Raw genomic sequence first — 16,527 nt, 5'->3', positions numbered from 1 at the left:
GCCTATGGAGCCTCCATAGTTTCCGGAGGTGGGTAGGAGGTAGCCTGATATGGAGGCTACTGTAGGTAATCATGTGTATATAGATGCGATGATAGGTACCTGTAGGTGTGATATCACATAGGATATTTGGATCAGAGGTTGCGATAGGAGAATAGGTCATAATATTGTAAGCATGTAAAACTACTTGTGTCTAATACAAAGTAGTTCAGTTGCCTAAACCAAATCACCATCCTCCTCGTCCGAAAACACAACATCATTATATTCCTCCCTAGCTGCAACAAAGTCCTCAGCACCAAGTTGGATAGGGCGTGCTGCAGTGGTGTCAATGACACATGTTTCCTGTTGGTGGCTGAGTCTCAAATACGAACAAAAGACAGAAAGATCGAGCTTACCGTGGAACGATGTTGACGAAGACAGGGCATTACCTTGTCTTCCTTTGTGTTCTCATGGAGATCCTTCAGGTGCGCCTCGTATTTCAAGTTTACTCTGACCATACCCTGATATGCTAAACTTCTTTTTCCTCGCAGGGCCATCCTTCAATGCGTTGAAATCGATGGAACCATAGTGGTGAGCGCAGAGCTGACGTTGATGACCCAAGCCTTCCCATTAGGAAGGGTCTTCGCACTTGACAGGAGAGTAGGGAGAAGGAGCTTTGTAAAGTAGACATGTCCTAAGAAACACTCATTAACCCCCATGCAAATGACATATGGTCTTTGAGACCTACCAAGGAGAATGGTGAATGTTGTTCATGGGTAGTGTTTGAAAGTCCGGTTTGGTCCGGTTTTTTGATACCCAGGGGCATTAACCGTAACCGTAACCGGTCTGCCTTTTCCCCAGAAGTCAAAAGACCAGACCGGACCGCAAAAAACCGTGGTCTGCGGTCATTTTGCAGTCTATAGACTGGTTTCGGTCTGCATCGGTTTTAACCGGTTTATGACCGGTCTTTAGGCTAATATTTTAAAATTATGAATCGGTAAATTTATTAACATCGCTATTAGCTTCAAAACGAGCCCAAGAACGTCAAATTCCGTTAGGAATTGGTGCTTCTATCAAGTAAATTACATTTTAATTCATATCTCTCTCGTTTTTTTACCAAATTGTACGTTCTTGGGTGCGTTTCAAAGGGTATTTAAGGGGCTACAAAAGACCGGTTCACGTTAACCGGTTTTTTTGCGGTCTTTACATCGCAAAAATAAAAGACCCTAACTGCAGGTCTGGTCTTTTGCAGTCTTTTGCAGTCTTGGTCCGGTCTGGTTATGGTCTTGGTCCGGTCTGGTTATGGTCTTTTTCCAGTCATGAGACTGGACTTCCAAACACTATTCATGGGAACATCTGAAATTCTTGAATGTGGTCTCATCTGATATTGTGTTGCAGTGTTCATCGGCTGAGGGGAGAGGAGCATTAGTGTTCTGAGAAGGAGGGAGGCAAGGGGGATCTACACATGATGAAGGGGTAGAGGGCACCCGATTAACTGACAAGGAGAGAATGACTTACATGACGTAGCCACAACCGCTCCAATCGATGCCAGCTTGACATGTTGAATCCGCTTTTTCCGAGGTTGAAATAGGTAACTCGCGCATGTAAGGAATCAGGATGGTGGGGTGGGGAGAAGGAAGAAAGGGCGCGAAAATTGCTCTCTCAACAAACTCGAACAGTGTCACATGAATATGTGATCGTGTTATTCTCGTGAGGGCCGGGCACTTCAACTTGACCAAAAAGTCTGTTACTGAGCAGATATTGCGGGTCCTCGTTCATCTCCATTATTCCCCACTCTGCACCTCTTTTGTGTTCATCAAATCCCACATCCAATTGAGGCTCCATCGAAGACTTCCTGAGCAAAATAATCCAAGGTGCGGTCATCGCCGCCCCAGCCTGGTTCTCTGATACCCGTGCCACACTTGAAAAGGCTGCATCGGATGCTGGGAGGTGTTTGTGCTACGACTACTGTGCAGAAGATTAAGGTCCTGCTTTGAAGCAAGGTGCAACTACTCTAATCGACATTTATTTATTTTCTTTTTATGTGAAAATCAGCTCCGAGAATGCCATTGCGTTCAGTGTATGGCAAGGGCGGCTTGCTCTTTGACGGTTAGGTGACCCAGTGATTCATATAGTGTTTAACCCTTATTTGACCCTTATCGTGGCAAACAGGAGATTGAACCTCAAAGAACACAAACTATCGGAAAGCATCAAAATCTGCAGCTGTTATCGCTAATGTAGGTGGAGATCAGATCAATGACAAGTTGATCAAGTTTTTCACTGCCGACTTTACGACAAAGACCAAAACACCTTGCAGTGTCACTCTGCTCACCTCAGCTGCCATCGACACCCACGAAGTTGACGAAATCATTTACATTGGTGGCATCATGCGTCTGCCTGGCCTTGATGAGTGTATCTTCCTTGGGGCAGGCTTCATTATGATAGTATATACATAGATGAAATAGTATTATAATTTCTAGCATCTTTTCAATGTCGCAACTTCTAAGTTAAAAAAGTATACGTAGGTAAAAGAGTAAATACCAAAGTCAAAGATGCATTTCCGAAGTGAAAGTTGACCATGAAGTGGAAATAGTTACTCAAAGTCCCTGACATCAAAGTCTAAGTTACCAAAGTGCAATGGGACGTTTTCCTGTCAGATGTATTTTGAATACCTACACATACCTACAAAGATTGCTGCCACCACTCGCCACCTACATAGACCTACAGAGGCTATGCTACCTCCATAGAACCGCGTGATCTATGGAAATATACCAGTTTCCTGATGGATTTACAGATGATTTCTTCTGCACCAATCATTTGAATGGGGACTTGAAATCTATCAAAGTAGCAGGTGCGCATCATTGCGATTTTTGTTATCTCGCCTTCATATACCAAATATTAGTTTGGGTATGCCTCACCGTTGATCAGGTGCGGTCGATGGCTGTGACTGCGGGTGCTTAGCAAAGCTTAATAGTTGCATGGGGAAACCCAACAATTTTCACTGGCCCTTCTGTGTTTCCTGTCCTTACAATACCACTCACTGGGATAGGCGAGTCTTCCACTCAACCGATCCTTCAACGTCCTGACTTCGCCATTGATAGAATCCTGCATTGTTCAGATTTTCTTTGCCTGGTGAGTCCTCATAAAACCTCGTTTTCACGCATGACGTCCAACATCCTTATAGGCGAATATGGACCCTGAAAAGAGAGTTCAAAATCTATCGAATTAGTTCAAGCATAATCTGTTTGGTTAACGGCCTTCCCTGGCTTGTTTTACATGCATTGAACTTTTTCTATGTGGCGTTTATGCAATTAGCGGCTGCGATTGCCCGTGGAGTAGCAGTACGTGATTCATAACTTCATGGCAAAATTTTCATAGATTTGATAATACTGTACGATTATGACCGAGTCTTCGCGTCACGCATCACAGAGCGGTTTGAGTGAAGGGAAGTGAGCGTGATGTCACGCATCACCTCAGGTTTTGAAGTCCGTTTTCTCGTAGTCTAAAATACCAATTTTTTCGAGCCTGCGGTGCTCCTAGCTGTGTAGACAACACTAGGAATATTTCAATTAATTTCTAAGGAGACCTATCCCATTATCGAAGATTTTCCTTCAGGGACGGCCAATTCTTGATTTTCTGAAGTATGGATGAAGAGATTGTACTCTTGGTCACGCCTCACATCAGATGTTGAAGTGACGAGTTGATCGAAATAGGTCACGCCCTAAACGGCCTGAAGAGTTGGTTGTAATGGTGTTGCACAATCCTCGGTAAGTGTGATGACCAGTGACATGCCGTGACATGGTGTCACAGGCCCAATATCTTGAGACATTGAGTTTGTACTTTCCACAGCACCTATTCAATATATTTTTTGCAATGGGTTTGATTGAATTAAGTGAATGAATCAACTGGGAGAGTTTTCCCTGGAGAAATTGCATTTATTGCTCCAAAAATGCGAAATCAGTCTGTTTTCCCTGCCAAATGAGGCAGTCTGAAGAGATTGGACTATAACTTTTCAACAACAGCACGTATGAACATGATTTGCAGACGGATTTTACTTAGAATTCAAATTCCAATCGATCTACGGATCCAGAATTTTTATTTGTGGCACCTGTGCCGAGATACCCTTGAAAATCAGCACTTTTACATGGTTAAAGGCTAGTAATTAAAAATATGGACCCGTAGGATTGTAGCCACATAGTAATCGATGATTTCGTCTCTGTAAACCTAAGCCCAAATCCTATCTGTTGTGAAGCTCATAGCTCGAGGAGGCAACCTTGGGCCAATAGGTGCTGCACAGCCACTGATCCAATTCCAGAATGGGTTTGCACAACATGTGGCATCTGCATGGCACCCTCATGCATGCAGGAATGTTGCTGGATTTCTTGGAGACAGCTTCTTTACACTTGACCACCACCTCAACAGCCTGTAGACCCAAAACACCCCCATTTTTTTGTGCTTTTGCCTGCTTTTTTCCATCAAAAAGCATCCAAGTCCATACTACAAGTGAGGGTTTGTGCTTGAGCTTCAGAAATGCATATACATCTTATTATTGTTTTGCATCTAGGATCTATTCAGTAATTGAACATCTGCTTTAGGTATAGATATAGGCAGATCATTCAATTCAAGCATATAACTATATATTTTTGCAGGTATTGTTAGAACTTAGTACCACCCTTGTCACCTCTCTCTTCCCCTGGGTTTCATTTTTTGCTTGTCTCTCTTTCTCTGTGGTTGTTCTCTCAGTTATTCTCATCTCTAGTACTACTCTTGTCAGGAGATTCTTTGCCTTTCTCTCTCTGGGCTTCATTCTTGTTTGTCTCTCTTGCTCTGTGCTTGTTCTCTGAGTCTCGGTAATTCTCATCTCAGGTGATTTCTGCATCTTGGCCACTTTGTAGTGACAACGTCTCTGGCTTCACATTATGGCACCATTAGCATCACGAAAACGGCAGGCAGCAGTAGCTAACTTGAAAGCACAGGAGGTTCTCAATGAAAAGAGAGCTGTATTGGCTTCAGAGACTGCAAAAGATGATCTCTGGATTAGCTTACAGGCTGCAAAGTCACGAATTGAGGAGCTGGAGAATCTGCTTGCTGACAGAGACACAGAATGCTGCAGACTTGAGTCAGAGCTTGATAAGGCTAATCAGAAACTGCAAATGCATAAGGACAACTCTGTGCTTTGGCAGGAAAAGCATGAGAGAACATATCATGAGCTTCGTATGCAGCGCCAAACCTCAAAAAGAGGGCAACAAAAATTGACCCAATTACAGAATCAGGTAGAGATCCTGAAGACTGCAGAGAAAGAGACTTCTAAGCAGCTTTTGAGAGGCTCTCGTGAGTCACATAAGGCTATTGCATTACTACAGAAGCAGAATAACACTCTCCATAATGAGCTCTCTATGTCTATGGCTAAGTGGACCTCACAGCTTGAGAAATCCCATGCCAAGCTTGCTAAATCAACCTCTGATCTGACAACATTATGAAACAAAGCTTCCAAGTTGCGCAAGGCAGTCAAATGTGGTAAAAAACAAAAGGAGCAATCAATAGCCTCAGTCAAGAAGAAGATCTTAGACCAACGATCAGTTCACTATTTAATGCAAAAGGGTGTCTTCACTGAGGAAACACACAATGTTGTCCGTTTACTTGTCAAGGCTGGCTGCTCACGAAACCTTGTTGGTGAGGTTATTTTGGCTGTCCTCAAATCTGCAGGAATAACAGGTGTTGGCAGTATCAGCCACACTTCTGTTTCTCGATTTCTTCATGAGGGATATTTTGCTGCACAAATTCAGCTTGGATATGAGATGAAAAAAGCAGAAAGTATGACTTTCAGTGCAGATGGTACAAGCCATCGTAGCATCAACTACAATTCCCGCCATGTTCATCTTATTGCTGAGGATTACACTTCACCAGAGGGCAGTTCAAAGCAACAAGTAACCCGAACTTTTGGAATTCAATCATCAAAAGATGGATCTAGTGAAGAAGCTATTGCAGACTGGGAGAATACTCTCAAGAAAATTATTGACCTCTACAATGACAGTCCTCTTGGAAAGCGCTCAGGTGGACTTCTCAAATTTATTGAACTTTTGATCAAACTTGCAGGAATGAGCACTGATCACTGTGCAAAGGGAAAAAAAGATGCCCGATTGCTTGAAACTCTGAAAGCTTGGGCTGTTGATCAACATCTTGGAGAAGAAAAAATGTTAGAAATGACATTAGAGGAGGTTCGTGACTATTTCAAGAAAGCAGAAGAGGAAATGATTAGAAAAGCTGGTGGGGTAAATAAGTGGAACAAACTGTCTGACATCAAGAAGGCTGAGAGGAAGGCCAAAATGATTGAAGAGGCAGTTGCTGAGTTGGGAAAAGAAGAGTTTGATAATCTCTCTGATGAGGAAAAACGTATTTTCTGGCTCTTTATCTGGGCTGGCTGTGGTTGCCACAAGGATCTGAACACTATTCGGGGAGGGTATCTTGCAGTGGCAGCTTGGTGGATTGAGAATGGGCTTGAGGAAGAACGCCCTGTCCTTCTTGCCAATCGTGATAATGATCCTGTGGTTCAAGAGCGAGCCACTGCTCTTGAGAAAGGTGACACCCTAACACCAGCTCAAGAAAGAGCTTTTCACAAATCAACACGTGGTGCAATTAAAACTGCAGAAATTGCAGGTGCAATCTTCAACAATAAAGACAATAAAAGGGGCCACCATGATATCTTTCGTTATTGGTGGTGGGAACATGTGGGAGTTCCATTTACATTTCCCGATACATCCAACAATAGATTCCAGTCATATTGTAATGCTGCTGCAGCCCTTATTCTCTATGGAGATGAATTCAAGGATTTTCTTGAGAGTCTACGCATCAACAAGCAAAATCCAACACTCAATCACATGGAATTAAATCTCTGGAAGGCTCTCCACTGCACTTCAACAGTGACTGAGCTTGCTGTTCTTGCAATTTATGCTGAGGCTGTTTCATACCCATATATGAAAGCAATCCGTACTTCTGATGCCCAAAAAAAGAACATGCTTGACCTTGGTCCTTTTCATTCTCGTGTCTATGATCATATGCAGAAAATCATTGCAAATCCTGACATTCTCATTGGAAAAGACCTAGACATTTCTGAATCATACAAAACAGCTACTCTAGATGGTGAAAAGTGGCAGAATCCTGCAGTTGTAAAGAAGATATTTGACCTCATCCCTACACTCCCTCACTTCCACAATCTTTTGATTGCATTTTTCAAAGGAGCAGCACAAACATGGGAACGTTTCACATCAGAATTTGCACCTGGTGGCCTAATTGATGAAGCAACTGCAGAGGAAAGGGAGCTTGCACATATGCCTGCAACAAATGATGAAAATGAAGGTCTGCTAGGGTCTTTCCGATGCCTCATGCACTATCAGCCTCAGCTTACACTTCTCAGTTGCAATGCCTTGATAATGTTTTTCCGCAATAACACACAAGCATTTATGGAAACAAAGTTTACTGAGGAAGACTATCAGTATATACATAAACTTGGACGAGAGGCAAATGGGGAGGAGAAGAAAAGGCGCAATGAACTTACTGATTTCCGTGACCAACGACAAGCAAAGAAAACTGCACGCAAGGAGGTTTGGGAGCAAAATGCAAAGGCAACTGCAGAACGGATTGCACAGTTGGAACTTGTTTTTGACAAGGAAAAGGTCCCAGGACTCAAGGGCACGTCCCTCAAGGACCAATTGAGACTCTTCAAGAGTGCAGGTGCTCCAAATCTCAAGCAAGGGCCAATGCCAACCAAAGTTGCTGATATCCGCAAAGCACTTGTAGATGCTATTGATCTGCATACAAATGGTGCTTGGAAGCTCATCCAAGATGAGGAGAGTGAGGGTGAGAATATTAATCTGTCAGAGGAAGAGGAGGATGAGGAGGATGAGGAGGATGAGGAGGATGAGGAGGAGGGTTGGGAGGATATAGAGGGCTATGAGAGTGAATGAGATGTTGCCAGAAAACTGCATTTTCTTTGGATATTTTTCATGTTTAGCATTATTACAACACTTTGAATGTATAAAGTAGGCTATTATACAACTATTCTACAAAAGAAAAACTAAGGGAAGTGATCACAACTCATTCTGGAATTGGATCAGTGGCTGTGCAGCACCTATTGGCCCAAGGTTGCCTCCTCGAGCTATGAGCTTCACAACAGATAGGATTTGGGCTTAGGTTTGCAGAGACAAAATCATCGATTACTATGTGGCTACAATCCTACGGGTCCATATTTTTAATTACTAGCCTTTAACCATGTAAAAGTGCTGATTTTCAAGGGTATCTCGGCACAGGTGCCACAAATAAAAATTCTGGATCCGTAGATCGATTGGAATTTGAATTCTAAGTAAAATCCGTCTGCAAATCATGTTCATACGTGCTGTTGTTGAAAAGTTATAGTCCAATCTCTTCAGACTGCCTCATTTGGCAGGGAAAACAGACTGATTTCGCATTTTTGGAGCAATAAATGCAATTTCTCCAGGGAAAACTCTCCCAGTTGATTCATTCACTTAATTCAATCAAACCCATTGCAAAAAATATATTGAATAGGTGCTGTGGAAAGTACAAACTCAATGTCTCAAGATATTGGGCCTGTGACACCATGTCACGGCATGTCACTGGTCATCACACTTACCGAGGATTGTGCAACACCAGTTGTAATCGTACAGTAGTGCGCTCAATCTGAAAGCTTATCCAGCCGACAGCATACTTTAGACCTTTCAGCTGATGTACGTTCTCTTTTGCTATATCTCCGAGATGCCTAAAGTGCTCAACCTTCCCCTCAAAAGCTTTGGTTATGGGGGACCTTGATCTGTGATTCCATCATCGTTGCAACTATGACATTTCTGGTACTGCTGTTCTTCTTAGTGAAATTTAAACTGGTTCAAATCTTCTCTTTTTCTCTAGCTCGTACAGGCAAAACTAGAATCCCCATTCAAGCCAACGAAGCGTATTATCGATCGTTTCATTATTGTAACTTTGGAGACCGCCGCCGTCACCCTGATCACGACTCTTGTTCAACTAATTTTATATTCAAGACCTCCGACAAATTCACTCAACCGAGTTGGAATGTAAGTCAAGCGATAAACTTAGTGTGAACGCTACTGATGTCTAATCTTCCAGAATCTACATTCTGGGGGGCTTGTAAGTTGTCCCTGAGCTGTGAATGTCTTTTGAGACATGCTGACTCGAATAGGTATTCCAACGTGCTCCTTAGCGTTCTGAATAGCCGGAGACGTGCTCGGCATCAGCTAGTTGAACCCAGTCAAACGTTCAGCCTTAATTTTGCTCAGCAAAGTAGTACGACGCCTCTGTCATCCATATTCGAGGAAGCCCCAAGCAGCGAAGTAGCTAGTAAAACACAAAAAGATGAGGAAAGCCATGTCAAATCCGAAAGCTCACCTCGACGTTGAGTCGACGTCCGTCTTTGACTCTGAGGCCTACTTATTCTTCCGGGAAGCCGTATTATGATTTATTGTGAGCTCTGGGGTAAATTTTCGTAGCTGAATTGAGGGTATCCGAACAATTTCTCGAATCTGACGGGAAGTTTGGCACTGGTTAAATTCCAACTAGGCAATCGGGATAACCAGAATTGACTGATGGGGGCTCACGGGAAACGCTCTTACTGATTTTTAGTCAGGTAAAAGTTGGAAAAACGACACCTACTTCATGTAATCGTAGAACTGACTGTGCCGCGACCACTGCCGCACTTTTACCTGGGTTTCTTTTTTACTGAGAGTGACGAAGCCAAACTAAGACTTTGGTCAACATATTCTGATCAACAACTTATAAAACGTTGTCCGAGTCTCAGACAACGCTAGACAGCTGTTTTGTTCAACTCTTTCTCGCTGGTGGTGAGTCTTCTGACCCTCTAATTCGAGGCATAGCTAACGAATAATTTCAGCACGCCGACGAGAATCATGTCAAGGTGAATCGAATCATTCCACAACCAAGTTTGATGCGCCACTAATGCTAAGTTCTTACATCACTGATACACGCCATTAAAAGAGTTTCCGAATCCTATGAGCCAATATAGCATTCCTGCACATCCTCGCGTTGGTATCAAACAACACCCTACGCCCAAATTTTACTCCACGACCGTCGTTACCCAGCACCCACACGTGTAGCACCCAATCTACCGTTAAAAGTCTCCACACAACGTAATTTATTTATCTAGGTCACTCGTACATACCTCACGCCTTGTCATTCTCAAAAACTAAGATAACGTATCGTGATAGATTCCATCCGCTCTAAAAGTCGGACATCGCCGCAGAAACAAAACCGGAGTCAAGGCGTATCATACTCTCCATCGTTTTTGCAATCGGCTTTTCGGTTGGCTAGCATCCAGGTCAACGTGTAGGTCTGTAAGACCATCGGTACACGATGGTTGGCGCATTTTTATGTATTCTCGAAGATGGAGCACGACCCTACTCGTCAACAGTGCATGGAGTACGCGTTCCACACTTTGACTTGATCAGTCATTTTGCATGTAGAGGTAGAATATAAACGTACGTAGCAATAACGGCGAGATACTCTCTCTGCAGAAGTTGAGTGGTTAGTTTGGTTCACACAAAGACACTGTATCGGCTTACAGAGAGCGCACACACGACTACGACGTTGACTATTGAAAGGGCTTTTGCTGCTTTAGCACAATGAATGTGTCGTGCCGACCGTCGCTTACCAACAAGGTAGATATACATTATTATTCCTATGTTTGAAGGCAAATTAGATGCATCTCTTTCGGTGAAATTCAATATCTTACCTTCGCCATATATGACGTGATGCAGATCAGCATTCCCTCCTCGCCGATCTGAAAGGGCAGCTTATGAGCAAGCGGAAAACTAGGTCCTGTATGGGTCTTACAGGAAGCAATTCCAGGAATTATCATCAGGACCAGTATTACTGGGAGACAATTAGTTGCGGATGCCGTACACCAGGGTAGAAATGAATGCTTACCAGCTTCGTAAATCATGAATACAACCCAATTCACGTACACGATGTGGTTTGCACTGGTGAAAAAGCAACCGACAAATTCTGGGTATGGCTTTGTACTAACTGAACATGGGGTGTCAGTTGCGGTGAGATGATAGTTCAGTATGACAGATGGTGGACAAACATCGCAGGTCGAGAAGGAAGATTCTCGTCACATATATTTCCGCCACGGTTGCGAGCGTAATTAGGGATATCAGAAAGACACCAATATGCCGATCTCGTTTCCATACTGCCCATACGCGTAGGGTCAAGATTGCTAGGAATAGCCATTATTAGGGACACCATATATACCATAATAAAATGAAGAGAATTCGCACCTTCAGACAAAATCCAGCCAAAAATCATCAACCCTATGATACGATGAGCCAAACGACCACGTTTTAAAGAGAATGCGTACACCCTCGTATCATATTAACAATGAGGCAGCCATGTGGGTCGATATTTGCCGCCAATTGGGCTAGAAGAGAAAGTGGTGAAACATTGTAAAGAGAGAGGTACTTCATGTGTACTCACGAGGCAGACAGAGAAAAATCGCGTCACAGAAAGGCAAATATCGCTGAACGATATAAAGCACTGTCATAAACCCCCATGGCGATGACCACACAAACTCAATCTCCATGCCCAACGTCAGTGAGCAGTCGTATACCAATAGCATCGCCGCCCCAACTGCGTGGAAGACTCATCAGCTTTAGAGGCTTGAAATCGTCGTAGGCGGCTTACCATCGAACGACTGTGTTTTTTTTTCGTTAGAGGGGAAGGACGACTTTATAGACATGTAGATACGCACCGTAGCAAGCCGTTCTGCAGCCACATAATCAATGAACTGAGCGGGCGCTGCCATGTCTAAGGTGATGTGGAATCGGGAGTGCAAAGGTGGAGAATGGGTTCTGCTCAGTGCCTTGACATGATATAGCTTGTCAGGAGAACCGAACCTGAATCAAAAGTACCGTGCGTCCCCTATCTTTAACGGTGGGAGAACTCGGACAGTGTATCAAGGGCCGAGGTATCAATACCAGTGCCAATCCCAGGCTGAACCTCGATGTTCGATCATGTTACCACCCCTAGACCTTAAAAGTCAGTTCTACATAATTTGACTGGTGAACTGGGGAGAAACGTGGACTCACTTTTGTTCTGTTTCTTTGGCAAAAACCGATGCAAAGAGAGATGATACGCGCCGAAGCCACTGAGCCCATACACGCCGATTCAGGACCACTAAAGGATCAACTTGTTCAAGGGCGAGTGTGCGATAAGGGCCAGAAAGCGGAGAGCGAAAACCGTCCACTCAAAACCCCTCGTGCGTGCGCTGCACCAGAAACGATCTTATTGGCTGATCGGGAATCACCGAATTCCTCGTTCACCTTGAATGGATGGAGGTGCATTCTTGGTGCATTTCCCCCTTCGATCCGCTTCGGTTCACCTCGCAGCACCACTAGCGTCCATCCGGGAATAATTGAATAGAGAATTGTAACCCAGGCGGCACAGGTCGCCCTTGTTTGATTCGAGTGCAGGGTCAGCACTGTCTCCTTGAAAGATGACCGGAAAGAAATACAGATTAGAGGTGGGAAGACGGAGGTAGAACTCCTGCGGGTGTCTTGTTAATAATTCTGCAGTTATACGTATGATGGCAAGATAGATTTCCGGCTTTTACCGGTTTTCTGGTCATGCCGATTACACCACGGCGTTGGTAGGCCGTGAGAATATTTTAGTCCCGCTTCTCCACAGAATGCACAGATGAAGCCTCTCTCCTCTTCCACTACACTCTTTGCGTGTACAATGCCTAGCAATCCTTCAGCAGTCCCGGCGCTCTATAGTACTCCACGTCTCACGACCTTAATCGCCAATCTCATCGTCGTTCTCACCGCCGGAACCAATTAAGTATGTGAGTTGGTGTCAGGTTGACGTCTGTTATTAAACCTAATGGATTTCGCTTGCAGGTTTATTCAGGCGAGGAGGTTTGAATTTCGGGCACATCTTTTCGACGATCTTTGTTGAAGTGAGGATGAGTGGGTAGTGATTCAGACCCCCCTTGAAGGAAGCAGGAGTTGCTGTCATGGCACTTGCGCTGGGCCTAGTAGTGGGCAAGCTGTCTTTGGCTTTGGAGAAAAAGCATTGGCTTCACGACGACTAGTGCGTCGTTACAGTGTTTTGCAAAGAATCTCGGATTTGGAATTTCCGCGTGTCCGGCGTCCGGCAAATGAATTTGTCAGCCATGCGGCAAATTCCGATCTTGACTTCAACCGCAAGTTCCTCTGCTGCCCATTCGTCAAGAACTCTCTACATGGCATGAATGAACGCAACTCTAACGTTGACATTGGCCTGATGGACAACCGCGACACTGACACTTGGTAAGTTTACGGCTATAGTTATAGTGAGACTGAACAGGGAAAAAGATCTACAACTACACTGGTAGCTGTACAACTGCCTGACGACCACGACAAGGGAAAATGATTCGTGACGATGCGGACCGCACTGTAGCGCTAACGACAACGGGACGAGGGAACCACTTCGATATTGAGGAAGTCTGCAACATTGACGAGGACGCCAACCACGACATCTCCAATGTATTCTACGCTGCACAGTTACACAAACCAGACGAAGGCCGCCCTCCGCCCTTGCGGTCAATACCAAAGCGCAAAAGCCAAACACCGCCGCTGTGAGCGCGTGTCTGGCCGTCGACACCATCTCTCGCTTCCACACCGATTGGACGATACCCTTCACACCTTTCGGAATAGCCCTGTGAGTTTTATTTGAATCGCAGCACGATACATTTTGATACTATGTAGATACGATATCTTATAGCCCATCCTTCGGATCTTCTACATACAAGTCCCCAGAAATGGCGATGCAATCCGTGCTACACGCCCCTCCTCCTAACGCCATTCAAAGTCCCCCGAGAAGCTCACGTTGTCGAACCTGAAGACTGGTATTGGAAATCCCCGATGATGGAGACTAGTGGAGGTTGCTGGGAGGCTCGTTTGGGAGGCGCGTAAGGAGCATTTGAAGGTGTGGGAGAAGGAGAATCTGGCGAGGACGTGAAGTGGGAGAAAGAGAGGAAGCGGAAACAAATGTATCACGGAGACCTCAGGCTTATAAGCACGTTTGCATACAGGTCGACAGCGGCGAAGCGACGCTAACCACCTTGGGGACTGCCAGTTGATAACCGCCGCTTCCACCTGTAGATACTCAGTCTTCTTGTATACCATACATATACATAATAGTAGTATTGAATCACTGTACATGTAAAATGACCATCTACGTGCACAGAAAGAGTGGAGATGATAGAGTTTGGCGTGCCGGATCCGCCAGTCCGCCGGACGGCCGGAATTTCCATATCCCAGATGTCCTCGTGTTTTGCATGTGAGATTGGAATCCAAATCTCACGAAAAGTTGTTTGTTCTTGTATTAGTTGTAATGTGTGATGTTGCCTTGAGTCAAGGTGACCTCGAAGTCACTTCGATTCGACGGCAACACTAGAATCAACATTCAATCATCGACGTAAATGCGGGTTCCAACCAAGTTCCAAGGGAGGGGACTCCTCCACTTGAAGAAATAAGGATCTAGTCGGAAGACTAGATCCTTTATCGGCTACCCGTGACCTTCACTAAGAGCGCTCTGGCAGAGGAAGTTCAACGTTCAACGCTGTGACACCGAGGCCCATCAGTCACAGACCACAAGAACAAACAAGTTTTCGTGAGATTTGAATTCTAATCTCACATGCAAAACACTGTAGTGCGGCCATTCGAGAGTGCGCTTTCACGCTTGTTTCACGCGATATTCGGCGGCACACGACCTGAAGCCTGAGGCCTGAGGCCTGGGCCCGGGGCACATCGGAGTGCTTTCTTCATTTGGCTTTCACTGGGCCTAGATGTTTGACTGTAGCCGAGCCCCGAGCCCCCCTGAAAGGGTTCGGTGACCACTCATTCCGTTTCATTCGGGGATTCTCTTCTCATACATTGGGTCAGTACTGACCGGGTACTTACATGAATTTCTTTCATTTCATCCAGCATACACTTCCCAGCTCGGATCACGACTCCCTATCACGCACACCCAGCTGAATATGGTCGGCTTGATAAGTGAGTGCCACCTTCTCTCCCTTTCTAGCCTCGCATTGATCCCATTCAGTCGGTGTATACGCTAGCGGCCCAATTTGGGGCCGAATCGTCGACCGCAGAGGACCCCGCATTCTTTTGGCGTGCGGGTTCATGTTTCTCTTCGGGGGATACTCTGGGATCCGACACCTCTACGATGAGGGGGTACCTGACGACGCAGCGTTTCAGGTGTAAAGATAAGCCAACTCACCAACATTGAAGGAATCCACCGTGTTGGCTGCACCACCCTTTTTCTAACAACGTACCCAGTACGTTAACGGGCAGAGTAGGCAGAGAAGCAAAGAGGGTCGTACCAGCTGGCGACCAGATTGCCTTGCTTATGGGTAACGTGCGCCTCCTCTCTGTCGTACGTACGCTGTTAGTCGTCGGGAACGGCGGCGGAGATGAGGGGGACGCACCATTTTGTGGTTGTTGTGGATGACACCCCACGACTTTCGAATTCCACCTCCAACCGTGCACTCTCAGCCGCTTATTCCAGATTGTGACTCCCTACAAAATGTATTTATTCTCTCTTAATTTCTCCCTTAATTTCTATAAATACCAAAACTACTTATGTGATTGTGTTCGCAGGGGGTGGGGGAAGAGGAAGGCTGGAGGAATGATGTATTGGTATATAGTGTGTACAATTCTACAGACTATTATCCGCGGCGGTGGCGGGGCGGGATGCACAGTAAACATAGCAAGTGCGTTAGTGGAACTCACCCACTTGAGTGCGACGCCGCGGCCGGCAGGCTGTGATTGATCGACTCCGGTGCCTGCGAAGGAGTGTAATAGGGCAAGCAAGCCAAGATGAATAGATAGGAATGTGGTTGTTCATGTCGCAGTCGCGGTCGCGAACTTTATTTCTGTTCAATAGTGGAACCAACATAATGGTCAATAGACATGGGCTTCGATACTCCTATCGATGTTTGATCGATGTCATAGGTTCAAGAGGACAGGTCATAGAAGTTTAGACTGTTTCAAAGTTTGTCGGAATACCATATCCCTCACTGCACTCCTTCATCAGCACACCACCCAAAGAAAAGATGACCAAACACACCACTGGCGATGATACCAGCCGTAGTAGCCGTATCCGTCACGCTCGTGAAGAATGCATAGAATTTTCTTGGGTTAGGCGAGTATTGTCTGTGGATAGCGCTAAACTTGTTCCGGAGGTCTTGTATGCATGCAAATCAGAAGAATCGTTCGAGGAGGCAGAACCAAGGAACAAACATTTGGAAACGCTATCCAGATCGTTTTTCCTGTCCCCGTAACTGCGGATGTACTTTGACACTCTAACGCGAAAGTCAAAAAATATCAACGCAGAAAAGGGCAAAGACAGACTGGATCCCTAACTTGAGCTTCTTCTCCAAGATATCACATTTATTGAGGAATAAGACCAGATCAACGTTGGCGAGGAGCTTGTTTGAGCAGACAGCTTTCCAGAGAAGTATGGATC

At 45.1% G+C, this 16,527-nt stretch overlaps 6 protein-coding genes across 6 annotated transcripts; 3 read left to right on the top strand and 3 right to left on the bottom strand.

The window, feature by feature from the left end:
* Positions 1–2,086: 2,086 nt before the first annotated feature.
* Positions 2,087–3,087, bottom strand: LACBIDRAFT_334766 (uncharacterized protein; the record flags this gene model as incomplete). The annotated part of the gene is made up of 5 exons (XM_001889541.1): positions 2,087–2,173; positions 2,331–2,407; positions 2,663–2,687; positions 2,749–2,804; positions 3,018–3,087. 5 exons carry the CDS (start codon positions 3,085–3,087, stop codon positions 2,087–2,089), a joined length of 315 nt encoding a protein of 104 aa, XP_001889576.1.
* A 1,808-nt stretch (positions 3,088–4,895) lies between these two features.
* On the top strand, positions 4,896–7,940 carry LACBIDRAFT_334765 (uncharacterized protein; the record flags this gene model as incomplete). The annotated part of the gene is made up of 2 exons (XM_001889579.1): positions 4,896–5,307; positions 5,464–7,940. The coding sequence occupies 2 exons, from the start codon at positions 4,896–4,898 to the stop codon at positions 7,938–7,940; spliced, it is 2,889 nt and encodes a 962-aa protein (XP_001889614.1).
* A 621-nt stretch (positions 7,941–8,561) lies between these two features.
* LACBIDRAFT_334764 (uncharacterized protein) lies at positions 8,562–9,401 on the top strand (the record flags this gene model as incomplete). The annotated part of the gene is made up of 5 exons (XM_001889578.1): positions 8,562–8,659; positions 8,687–8,717; positions 8,896–9,059; positions 9,112–9,132; positions 9,185–9,401. 5 exons carry the CDS (start codon positions 8,562–8,564, stop codon positions 9,399–9,401), a joined length of 531 nt encoding a protein of 176 aa, XP_001889613.1.
* Positions 9,402–10,285: 884 nt separating this feature from the next.
* On the bottom strand, positions 10,286–11,845 carry LACBIDRAFT_315272 (uncharacterized protein; the record flags this gene model as incomplete). Its single annotated transcript, XM_001889540.1, has 11 exons — positions 11,768–11,845; positions 11,701–11,710; positions 11,494–11,646; positions 11,378–11,437; positions 11,105–11,330; positions 10,945–11,039; positions 10,852–10,890; positions 10,751–10,798; positions 10,581–10,696; positions 10,501–10,526; positions 10,286–10,451 (listed from the first exon to the last, which is right to left on the bottom strand). The coding sequence occupies exons 1-11, from the start codon at positions 11,819–11,821 to the stop codon at positions 10,286–10,288; spliced, it is 993 nt and encodes a 330-aa protein (XP_001889575.1). The 5' UTR covers positions 11,822–11,845.
* A 2,005-nt stretch (positions 11,846–13,850) lies between these two features.
* On the bottom strand, positions 13,851–14,219 carry LACBIDRAFT_315270 (uncharacterized protein; the record flags this gene model as incomplete). Its single annotated transcript, XM_001889539.1, has 1 exon — positions 13,851–14,219. One exon carries the CDS (start codon positions 14,217–14,219, stop codon positions 13,851–13,853), a length of 369 nt encoding a protein of 122 aa, XP_001889574.1.
* An 818-nt stretch (positions 14,220–15,037) lies between these two features.
* LACBIDRAFT_315269 (uncharacterized protein) lies at positions 15,038–15,263 on the top strand (the record flags this gene model as incomplete). Its single annotated transcript, XM_001889577.1, has 2 exons — positions 15,038–15,053; positions 15,103–15,263. The coding sequence occupies 2 exons, from the start codon at positions 15,038–15,040 to the stop codon at positions 15,261–15,263; spliced, it is 177 nt and encodes a 58-aa protein (XP_001889612.1).
* Between the last annotated feature and the right edge of the window lie 1,264 nt (positions 15,264–16,527).

Source organism: Laccaria bicolor, genomic scaffold, assembly GCF_000143565.1.
Source record: "Laccaria bicolor S238N-H82 LACBIscaffold_69 genomic scaffold, whole genome shotgun sequence".
NCBI lineage: Eukaryota > Fungi > Basidiomycota > Agaricomycetes > Agaricales > Hydnangiaceae > Laccaria > Laccaria bicolor.
This window is presented reverse-complemented; position numbering and strand designations above follow the sequence as displayed.